The sequence below is a fragment of the Lynx canadensis genome, chromosome B1 (genome assembly GCF_007474595.2).
Source record: "Lynx canadensis isolate LIC74 chromosome B1, mLynCan4.pri.v2, whole genome shotgun sequence".
NCBI lineage: Eukaryota > Metazoa > Chordata > Mammalia > Carnivora > Felidae > Lynx > Lynx canadensis.
In genome coordinates this window covers 35,663,767-35,675,878 of record NC_044306.2, presented here as the reverse complement: position 1 = coordinate 35,675,878, position 12,112 = coordinate 35,663,767, and the positions used below count along the sequence as shown (strand labels likewise).

General features: G+C 37.9%; 1 protein-coding gene across 2 annotated transcripts in view; it reads left to right on the top strand.

The window, feature by feature from the left end:
* The first annotated feature begins 10,172 nt into the window (after nt 1-10,172).
* Nucleotides 10,173-12,112, top strand: part of XPO7 (exportin 7) — a 40,415-nt gene continuing 38,475 nt past the window's right edge. For both annotated transcript variants that reach the window (XM_030312466.1, XM_030312465.1), the window contains exons 1-2: nt 10,173-10,257; nt 10,787-10,933. In XM_030312466.1, the coding sequence (XP_030168326.1) occupies nt 10,237-10,257; nt 10,787-10,933 (168 nt within the window). In that variant the 5' untranslated portion in view covers nt 10,173-10,236. The remainder of the gene's footprint in view (nt 10,258-10,786; nt 10,934-12,112) is intronic.

The following is a 12,112-nucleotide window of genomic DNA, read 5'->3' as shown; positions in this document are numbered from 1 at the left end:
CACTCCTGTTACTTGGATGTTGGACCTCCAGAACCTGGTCTCTGATTTTATCTGTCTCTCTTATTTTCCATCTCTGTCCTTTTATTCTACTTTCTAAGAGACTTTAACTTAATTTTCCAACCCTCTGATAGAATATTTTCTCTGCTATCATATTTTTAATTTCTGAGATCTCTTTTTATGCTCTTTGAATGTTTCTTTTTTAGAGCATCCTGTTTTTATTCCATAGTTGCAATATATTTTCTTATCTCTTTGGTGAGCTTAATATTTTTTCTACCTCCCGCCCCCATCTCTTTTTTTCCTTTTTCTTCAAGTTTCCTTCTCCCTGCACAGCTTCCATTTGTTCTATTGGCTTTTTGTTTGCTTGTTTAGATCACTGGTGTTAAAAGATAAACTGAGGCATCTTAAAACTTGCAAGAGTTTATTTGGGCAAAAATTAGTTCAAATTGAGCAGCATCCAATCTAGAAGACAGAAAGGAGCTCCCAGTTACTGCACAAAATAAAAGACTTCGAGGTAAGAAGGAAGTGGGAACAAGGAAGTCATAGTAGGCCAAAAAAGTGGATTGGTTATTGCAAAGTTACTTTCCTTTAGGGGATGGCAGGGGTCTATCAGGCAGATTACCTGACTAGTGCTGATCAGATGATTTCCTGATTGACTGGTTTAAAATTCCATTCCTGGGAGAGTCAACCTGTAATTAAGTCTCAGTTTGGTGACATGGGACTTAGCATAAACGACTGCATTTTGGGCCTATTGTCTTGTTTTAAATACTGCTTCTTTAGGTTTCTAGTAATTTTTGATTATTTGCTCATAATCAAGGTTAAGAGACTACAAAGCTAATTGGAAATTCTGAGTGTGGGAGTGAGGCTTGTTTGCTTGAAGCATCACGGGGAGGATCTGACTGTGCCATTTGTTGGGTAATCCCTATATCATTTGTCTTTAAGTATTGCCTTTCTTGGGGAAAATCTTCCCAATTCCTGCCTAGAGAGTATTGTCTGGATGCTGGCATTTCTGGGTTGAAGAAACCCAGGAGAGGAAGATTCCATAGCATTCTGTGTCCTTGTGGCTGTATAATTGACCTCTTAGCTACATGGTGCCCATATCCTCAGATATGCTTTTGACTGGCTTGCTGTCTTCCATTCCAGAGAGAGAGAGAGGGTCAGTCATTTAGAGGCATGGGGTGAGTGAAAGTGTCTGGAATCTAACTTATCAAAAATACTAAGACCCCAGTAGTGTTGTTTTAGTTGGGCTTTGGGATGGAACAAAATTAGATGTGTGGTCAATCTGCCATTTTAACCCAAAGTCCCTTTAGAAGCTTTTAAAAATTAGGCTTAACCACTTATACAAGACATTTTTATGAAGCTCCGATTATGTGCCAGACACTTATGCACACTATCGTCTTTTCCATCAAGTGTGTTCATTACTGCTCATTAACTAAAATCACAATGCATAAATAATATAAAGGCAGTTTCAGCAAACATTTGAGTCAACTGTGCAAGAATTCAAGTTTTATAGACATTAATATGGAAGCTATGTAAATTAAGAAATGTCTCTGTTTGATACAAATGCCTATAACAGTGACAATATAGTTTTCTTTCTATGGGGAAACATGTACTGACTACTACCTAATGTGCCAGAAATACCGTTGGTCCTCATTATTCATGGTGGTTCTATTGTCTGAGTCACCAAGAACACTGAATTCGCAATATTGGAACATTGCTCCCAGAGGATATACAGTGTTAGGTTTCTGCTGACCTGTGGTCACAATATTTTCATCAGCCAATCAACCTATAACCTCGTTTTATTAATGTTTCTAGTTTGTTCTGTTTTTTTCTCTTTCTGTTTAAAGACACCATATTTAATATGTCTGAGTAAGCTTATCTAACATGCATTTTCACACAGCCTTCTTGGGCTTAGGAACATTAGACCGCACTTTAGCACTATGCTTGAGAGCCATTTTAAAGAACAAAATCAAATATGTTACCTATACTTTAATTAAAAATTTTTAAATAATAGGGGCGCCTTGGTAGCTCAGTCAGACTCTTGGTTTTGGCTCAGTTTATGACCTCATAGCTTGCCAGATCAAGCCCCACACCAGGCTGTATGCTGGCAGCGCAGAGCCTGCTTGGAATTCTCTGCCCTTCCCCCTCTTGCATGCTCACGCACTCTCTCACTGTTTCTCAAATAAATAAACATTTCAAAAATTGTAAATAATAAAATACTGTTCTCAAAAGAAAAATAAATGGCAAAAATAAATAACAAAAAGCACAAAACTGTAAAAAGCACATAAAAAGCAAAAAACAAATCACAAAAAGGATGCTTGCTGTGTCAAGTGACTCACATTTTTCACAATTCTGTGTATGTCCGTGAATGACCGCAAAATTGCCACAAGTATTGATTTTGGGATTACAAATAAATTTTAGCAAGTGGACAAATTCACAGATAAGGAATCCACAAATCAGCACTTATTGCCAACACCCTAGTTACTCTTACTGGGAAAGGCATTTATGACTCCTCTAGAAGAAATAGTGCAGTTTTTATATGCATTTATGCATGAGCTTTTATTTTTTTAATGTTTATTTATTTTGAAAGAGAGAATGAGCTGGGGGCAGAGAGAGAGAGAATCCCATGCATGCTTTGTGCTGTCGGCACAGAGCCCAACACAGCACTCCATCTCATCAACTGTGAGATCATGACCTAAGCCAGAATCAAGAGTCAGACACTTAACTGAGCCACCCAGGCATCCCTGTGCATGCGCTTTTAAAATGTTCTTATTTATTTTTAAGTAATCTCTACACCCAACATGAGGGTTGAACTTACAACCCCAAAATCAAGAGTCACATGCTCTACTGTCTGAGCCAGCCAGGTGCCCCCATTGTTTTTAGTAGCTAGTATAATTGATAATAGCCAGTAATAAACTCAGTCATTAACAGTTAATTTACTGACTTTTACAGCCTTGTGAAGTAAATATTTCTATTTAAAAGAAATGAAAACTAATTTGAAAGATCTGAGTAACTTATTCATACTCCCATAGCTAGTAAATAGCTATGTATAGTAAATAGAGGAGTGGGGTTTTGTCTGGCATCTAAGGTCTTAATCATTACACTGTACTGAACCTCCCCTCCAAAAGGATCCTTGTTCTGCTAGGTCATTGAAGTGGTTTCTGAGTAAAGCTCCCATGCTGTCATGAGAGGGATGTGCAGGAGTGTTACCAGATTGATTTTTTTAAGTGTAATTCTCTCTTTAAGATAATTTGCCCTGTTTTCATGATTAAATTAATTTTAATATTCGCTTACTTTTAAATCTGATTTACTTATATAACTAAAAGAGGAAGAATAGTATATTACAATCACAGAATTTTAGAACTGGGAGTGTCTTTTTAAAATAATATAATAAAATCCACCTATTTTACACATGAGCAGACTGAAGCTTCAGGAGATTAACTTGCCCACACAGTTAATTACGAAGGCCATTATCCAAATTGCTTAAACTCTCAATCTAACTTCTCTAAGTTTTATGTCATTCCTTGTACTCAAAAGATTGTTTTAACCAGATTCAGCAAAGAGTAACCAGAGTTAAGCCAAAATCAACTGCCATATATGCTCACTACTTTTTAACCTTGACATCCTGTACTGAGCCACTGATATGAGACAAATCTACATTAGAGCAGGGGGAGGAGGCACTCAAAGACATTCAGGCATCTTGGTGAAGGAAAGAGAGCCTGCCTGAGACAAATGTCATCTGATTAGTGACACTTGAAAATGCAGGCCCAGTGTTACCAGATCCTTGAATTTTTCATTGGAAGCTCGAAAAACAGATATTATTATGAAATATTGGCAACTATGTCAAACTTTAAAACCACAGTGTAAGACAAAAAGCAAATATGTCCATGGGCCGGTTTGAGGCCACCAGCAGTTTGAGACCTGTACTTAAGAGGATTCAGCTTACACTGCAACTTGCATTCCTGTGCACAGTGAGTGACTATGAGAAGGAACCAAAACCAGAGTTTACTGACAGGCTAAATGAAAATGCTTGAGTCAAGTTTATAAGTCAATAAACCATTAAGTGACCAAGCACAGTTAATCTGTCTGTTTACTTCTTGAAATAGCTTATTTACATGTGTTTTGGCTGCCTGTTACCCACAGTGCAGAGATCTTCCATGTTTATTACAAGTTCAAATTGATTAGTATTTTGAAGCTAAGTAGAATTTTGCAGTCTCATATGTTAGCAGACTTGCTGTCCTTATCTAATGCCTGCAAGCCTCTGACGTAGTATTATCACTTGCTGGAAATTCATATTTTATCTTGTTTCACAGCAGTAGACATTACACAGCATCTGCAACCAAAGTTTTACTCAGTAAAACTTAGTACTTAGTACTCTCTTAGTACTCTCAGACATAGAATGTCCCCCAGATGCATCCAGAAGTCTTAGCTTATTTATTTCTTTTTTTTTTTTTTTTTTTAACGTTTATTTATTTTTGAGACAGAGACAGAGCATGAACGGGGGGAGGGTCAGAGAGAGAGGGAGACATAGAATCCGAAACAGGCTCCAGGCTCTGAGCAGTCAGCACAGAGCCCGACGCGGGGCTCGAACTCATGGACCGCGAGATCACAACCTGAGCTGAAGTCGGACGCTTAGCCGACTGAGCCACCCAGGCGCCCCTTAGCTTATTTATTTCTTGAGAAAATGATGGAAGTTACGGTTCTAAAAGCATGAATTGGTATAAAAGTACAGCATTCTAAAGTGTAGCCGTCGGTTATGATAAATTTCTGTTCCATTAATATCAGAAAGAAATAGATGAGAGTAAATACCTGGAAAATTATGGGAAAACTGTGGCATTCATTCATCTTTGTTTTAAAGCTTCTCATTGAAGTAGAACACACATACAGAAAATTATACAAATTACACAGTTCAGTGGATTTTCTCAAAATGAACGTGCCTGTGTAACCAGAACCCAGATTAAGAAATGAAATATTTATACTATTGTTGATGGACATTTGGCTTTCCATTTAGGAGTGATTACATTTAGTGCTGCCATGAACATTCTTTTACATGGTTTTTTTTGTTTTGTCTGAGGTGAATTTAGCACACATCTCTGTTAATTATATACACAGGAGTAGAATAGCTAGGTCGTAGAGTATACATATTTTGAGCTTTAATAGATAGTGGCCAATTTGCCAGTATGTTTGAACTAGTTCAGACTTCACAATTGTGTATGAGTTCTTGTTTCACATCCTAACCAATGCTAGATCTTGGCTCTTCCATTATAAATCATTCTGATGGATGTCTCATGTGGTTTGAATTTACATTTCCTGATAATTGAGATTGAGCACCATTTCTTTTGCTTATTGGCCATTTGGATATTTGTAAAGTGCACTGGCTTTGTAAACTTTTTTCTTTAACTTTTTTTTTACATAAAGTTTATTTATTTATTTTGAGAGCAAGAACCAGTGGGGGAGGGGCCGGGGGGGGGGGGCAGAGAATCCAAAGTGGGTTCTGTGCTGACAGCAGAGAGCCCAATGTAGGGCTCGAACTCATGAACCGAACCCTGAAATCATGACCTGGGCTGTAGTCAAATGCTTAACCAACTGAGCCACCCAGACACCCCTCTTTAACTTTTAAAAATAAGTAGTTTGCATATATAAACATTCTCATTCGAGCTAGCTCCTTTCCCTCCATTGACTCCACTGCAATGTATAACATCTTAGAGATCTGCTGATATATGTGTAAAACCAGAATGGCTTTGGCCCACAAGATTGCCTTCTAGATAACTTTATAAACAAGAGGAAACTTTGTGTGGAATTTTTTAGGCCATTTAAACTACCAGCATTTGAACTTACAGCATTTCTTGGTAAGAAAGAATAAAATAAAAGTAATAAATAGAGACATACTTTTTAAAAATTTCATTTTTGGAATAGCCATTTGCCTTTTTGGTTTTTTTAGTTGGTTTTATGAATTCTGATGGTAAACAGAATCAGCTGTTAATTAGTAATATGTTCCTAATTAGAAGAGTTAATTTAGAAAGAAGGTAGCTCAAATTTGCCCTTTTAAAAAATATTTATATAGTTGTTGGGGAGGGGGGTGCCTGCTTACAAGTAATACATGGTCATAGTCAAAACTTCAAAAGTTACAGAAATACATAACATAGAAATTGACAGTTTCCCATAATCTCATATTCCAGATCATTGGTTGATTTGTATTCATCCAGATTTCCTTCTGTGAATTTGCTAACATATATCACAAATGATATACCCTACATACAGCTTTGTCACTTGCTTTTTAACCTAACAACTACATGTTACTGCATCTTTAGGAGTTTAAAAGATATCTGTGATAATTGGGTACTCATTATTGATAATAAGAATGACTTATTGAAACGATAAATAATAAATTAGTATATTAATTTTATTAACCTTACTTATAGATGCTTAAAATGGTTCACCTAGCAGTTTCAGTACGCATTTTTTAAAATATTTATTCATTTTTGAGAGCGCGAGCAGGGGAGGGGCAGAGAGAGACAGAGACAACAGAATCCAAAGCAGGCTCCAGGCTCCCAGCTGTCAGCCCAGAGCCTGACCTGGGGCTTGAACCGACAAACCGTGAGATCACGACCTGAGCCGAAGACGCTCAACCGACTGAGCCACCCAGGTGCCCTTCAGTATGCATTTTTAATTTACTTACCACAGTGTTTTCCTAGTACACAGAAAAATTCCAACTAAAGAAGATCTAAATTAATGTAGTTTATGAGCAGTTGAAAGTGGCTTGATTTTTTTTTTTTTCAGCAGCTTTTTAAAATATATTTAAGACATCCTAATCAGAATCCAGATGCTGAATTGGTGAATCTACTGTTTTTTATGAGAAATTCACTGAATTGAGCCTGTACTTCACACTTTGTAATAAAATGGTGGTTTCTCATCATTTCAAGTGGTACTGGTGGCTGTCAGATTAAGAATGTGCTCTGCAGAAAACCTGGAAATCTGACTAGTCATCCAAGGGTTATGTTTGTTTTCTAGTTCAGTACTCAGCACTATTGGGAATGTCATCAAATCCTTCCTAAAAGTGAGTTATCCTAGTCTCTGGAAATCTCCAAGTGAATTCTTTTTAAGCAGTGAGGCTTAAATTTAAAAGTATTTACTGTTAGGCTTTATAAAAAGCAATATTTTACAAATTAAATAAGTTCCAAGGTATTCTGCTTTGTATCTGATGTACAGTCTTCACTTTCCTCTAATCTAAAGGAAACTCTTCAGGTAAATCATTATATTCTGAGCGTTCTAGTCTCAATTGGTTGCACCTTCTTTTGAAATGAGAATAACAGGCACCTGGGTGGCCCAGGCGGGTAAGTGTCCACTCTTGGCTTCAGCTCAGGTCGTGATCTCACAGTTTGTGAGTTCGAACCCCATGTCAGGCTCTACAGTGGTAGTGTGGAGCCTGCCTGGGATTCTCTTTCTCCCTCTCTCTCTGCCCCTCCCCTGCTCATGCTCTCCCTCTCCAAATAAACTTATAAAAAGTGAGAATAAATGAGCTGCATTTTCTCTATTCAAGTTTGAAAGGCTATATAAAATAATACTGATGCTAAATATTAATGAAGATATATTCTTTCAGTACCTTCATCTTAACCATGTGGTCTAGGTTTGGGAGTTTGCCTCGCGTTTCTAGTACTTTGCTAGTGGAAGAACCCTTCCAGTCTTGTGAAGTATTTTACCCATGTTTGCTTTTCTGTTCCAGTGGGACCAGATGGAAGTTTCTTTGTGGATTATACATTTGGCAAACTCAGGAATAGAAAATAGGCATTCTTCTCTGGAGGCTTTTCTGTGACTGAACTGGCGTCATGTAATAGATGTCCTCAGTAAAGCTGGTGGATGGGAGAAGGTTTAATACAGCTGTTACTGTGCAGAGGGAAAAAATGCTGTGATGTGTTGTTGGTATCCAAAATGTGAAATTTAATAGCTGATCAGATAATTGCAGGATAAATTGTTTTATTCAGGGTCCCAAAAAAGGTGATTCAAAAGACTTAGATTTGCTTTGGAAACATTAGGATCCAAAAGAGCATAAAGATAAATGCCTCATTCTCCTCTCCTTCCATGGATAAAATGGGTTAGCCCAAATAAAATGACTCTTAACCCTGTGGGTTTTAGATGTTTTCACTAATTGGGAAAACAAAATTGTTTCCCATTTGTTCTTCTGGAGACACAGAAATAGAGCTATAGTTCTTCAAACTGTTCGTGTAAATGGTCAAATTACTTTTTTGGTTTTTAAACAGACTTGTTTCCTGAGCTGAGAACTCATTAACAGACTTACCCTGCAGTATGTTTTTGTCTCCTGAATTAAAGCAGATCAAAACAAAACAACAACCAAGAAGACCCACCATAACCTGCATGTAGGTTTTTAGCAATAAGGAACTACCCGTGACAGATGCCTAGCCATTGTGATGTGAACAACTTTGTTATAGTAAACATAAACAAGAGATGCACTGGGGGAGCTACCAGAACTGCTTGATCAGACTTTAAGGAGAGTCATTATACCTTAAGCAGCATGACTATTTAGGGAGTATCCTGTTCAGGATTTTGGAAAGCTCCAAGTGTGTGGTGGCTGTGGGCTTATGAGGCTGCTGATGGTTTCTGTGTTACCTTTTTCTAAAATAAATTTTCCCTTTTTAAATGAATCATTTTATTCTATTTTATTTTTTTAATGTTTATTTATTTTAGAGCAAGAGATAGAACATGAGTGGGGGAGGGGCAGAGAGAGAGAGAGGGAGACACAGAATCTGAAGCAGGCTCCAGGCTCTGAGCTGTCAGCACAGAGCCTGACATGGGGCTTGAACTCACAGACCACAAGATCATGACCTGAGCCGAAGTCAGATGCCCAACTGACTGAGCCACCCCAGGCGCCCCTAAATGAATCATTTCATGGGGGGGGGGGGCTGAAACAAAATCTTGTGAACTTGGGGATTTAAAATTAAACTGATTTGGGGCACCTGGGTGGTTCAGCCGGTTAAGCATCAGATTCTTGATTTCAGCTCAGGTCATCTTCTCGTGATTCGTGTGATTCATGGGATGGAGCCCCATGTTGGGCTCTGCACTGATGCACTGAGCCTGCTTGGGATTCTCTCTCTCCCTCTCTGCTCACTGTCTCTCAAAAATAAATAAAAATTTAAAATTAAACTAATATATTTGTCAGTAGGGTTGTGGGCCAATATTGCAACCATATTGCTTTCACATGTGTTTATGGACTATATGTAATTAATTAGTCTTATACTTTATTCTTTGTGTTTATAAGCTTGTGAAAAAATCAGGTACTTATGGAGGAACTTCATCGAGATCTGACTTTGCAAGTGCAGTTTTGTCTGTGCTTTTAAGTTCAAGAAGTTAGTAAGTGAGACTCCTGGAGGTCAGAGAGGGACAAATTAAATATAAGGCTAATCAGAGTCCCAAGATGTTTTGAAGGGTGGCTGGTTTGTTTTGTTTTGGAGTAGCAGTTGTGTTTGTTGTGCTCTCGGAAGCAAGACCCCTGATCTTAAGAGTGTCAGTACTTGTCTTTCTTGTTTTCTTTAGGTTAATGTTTGAAATTTCTTAATCAGGTTGAGTAAAATAGGTATCCTGCCCTAAGGGCTTTCCTGCTTAGTGGAAAAGCTGTGATTTATAAAGTTAACACCATAATGAAATAAATTGATAGTGAAAAGCCTTGAGCAGATTGCCTGTGTAATAAATTTTAGACTATTTACCCAGGTCAGTTTGTTTATTATTATTATTATTATTATTATTATTATTATTATTATTTCTGTTCTTGTCAGAATTGTCATTTCTAATAGTAGGATCCCTCAAACTCTTTAAACCAAATCTTGCTTGCTATTGTAGAAAATAGGCTCAGATTTCTTCTTAAAGTCCAAACCATTTCTTTAAAGACTAACAGATGTTTGCCCTCCTCTTCAGTCAGTGAGAGGTGACAGTTAAGTGCACTCTTACAGGTTTCTTTTCTCTTTGCTTCTCAACACTTCCACGTTCAGTGGAAGTAGACTTGCATCCCTTTGGGTTTTGACTGAAGCACACACCCATCCCCTTCCTGCCTCCCTGGAACTGTTTCAAGATTTGAAGAGAAGGGTTTGTTTGGGGGCGTTTCCCTCATCTTATCTCCGTCTGAGCATATGCTAGGGTTGAATGTATTTTGACCCTTCCACTTTAAATTTGGAGCTGAAGCACAAGTTTAAAGTACAACAGGAGAAGAGAGTCTGCTGAACTTTAAACATGAGGGATCCAGGGAGGAAGGTGCGTACATGCATTCTGAAGCTTTCCCAGAGAGGTTGTCCATCTTTGTTTATTCAGACACAGAATTGTAAGCTAATAACTACTAGGCAAAGGGAAAATATTTAAAACTATATAAAGATGTGTGACACATTGTGTGTTTATGTGCTTAATTTTACAGGAATGCCTCTAGTATTGAGTTTTGAAATTGATGGGAGAGCAAGTAAATTCTGAATTTTTATTTGAAAGCCTTTTGGAAAAGCTTAGGAGGATGGGTATTTGCAAGGAAAAATGTATTGTTTGTGATTGATCTTTAAGGCAATGACTAAAAAAGTATAGATAGACATTTTAGGTATTTTATCATTTTGTCTTCTAAAGCATAAAATTTTTAAAAAGCTATAAATAGTTATTATGAGATAAAGGTCACCCAGATTCTCCTCTGAGTTGAAAAGCAAGTCTCTCTCCATTGATTATTACCTATCTTTGTCTAGTGGCTTTGAGGACAGTACATTGTGTGTATAGACTGATTTCTTTCTTGACTGATCTTTTCCAGAGCCTGGCCCAACTCGAGAATCTGTGCAAACAGCTCTATGAAACAACAGACACAACCACTCGACTGCAGGCAGAGAAAGCCTTGGTTGAATTCACCAACAGCCCTGATTGCCTGAGCAAGTGCCAGCTGCTCCTCGAAAGAGGAAGTGTACGTAAGGCTTGAAAAATCCTGTAGGATCAGAAAGGTTGAGGAAAATACATTCTAAGTTTAAGGGTGGACTGGGATAAGTTTTGTTCCTTAATTCTTCTAGGTACCTCTGCCTCCTTAATTTCACCTTTAAAAAGCACCATAGCCAGCTGCCTGGTCGACAACAAAAGGACACACAGCCCCATCAGGAAAATCTCACTGAAATATATCTTGTTCTCTCATTTTTCATCTTGAATCAAATTTCTGGGGCTTTTTTTTTTTTCCTGTTTCTCACACTTAAGTACCACCTCATATCCTTTACAAAGAAGACAGACCTTTCTTACCCACATAGCCCGTGTCACACAGCGTACAAGCTTCCTGGTCACCTCTGTTCTTCCTCCTCTGTACCAGAGCCACTGCTTACTGCCTCAGAGGGGTTGGGGAAAATCTTGACAATGAAAACTACAAGAAGTTACAGTTTTTAAAAAGGGAATCAGAGCTCCTTCCAGCTTAAAAATGGCAGTGTGGTGATCAATATAATGCTGTTAATGAGACATAATTTGATTAAGTTAACATTTTAGGCAAGATAGAGATCTTAGGAAGGGAAGGGTAAGAATCCAACCAGGGTATCATGAAAGGGCACCGAGAGTCAGAATCCCGACTAGCAGCAAATATCTGAAGGTTACAGAGACCCGGGTCAGAGGTTGTAGAGTGCTCTGCTCTGCTTCTGCATGTACTGTTTTGTATATTGCTTTCCAGTCACTCAGTCTTAGGATTGACCCACTTAGATTTGTATATTTGTGCTATGGGAGATGCACAACCAGCTCTTACAGGTGACTCCCACTGGGGCCCCACCCTATCATATCTGACATCATTAACTCCGGATCCTCGTGTTGACAGTCAGTAAGTAAAACAGGCTGGAATAAATTGGTGCAATACTAAACACAATTATAGTGGATGCTTCCTTCTAATCTCTATTGACTTCTTAGAGTGACCTAGCAGATTTATTGGAATTATGTGTGAAAACCATTTAGATGTTATATAATGTATAGTTACATTTATATGCTCTATTCTGCAGTTAGAGTAACCTCTCTTGCGTTATTAGTGATTTGACACACCTGCTGTAATCAGTTAACCCATGTTCAGGGCTGTTGAGTAAAAGTCACATGTCAAGTGATTTTTTTTATAGATTTTTTTTTC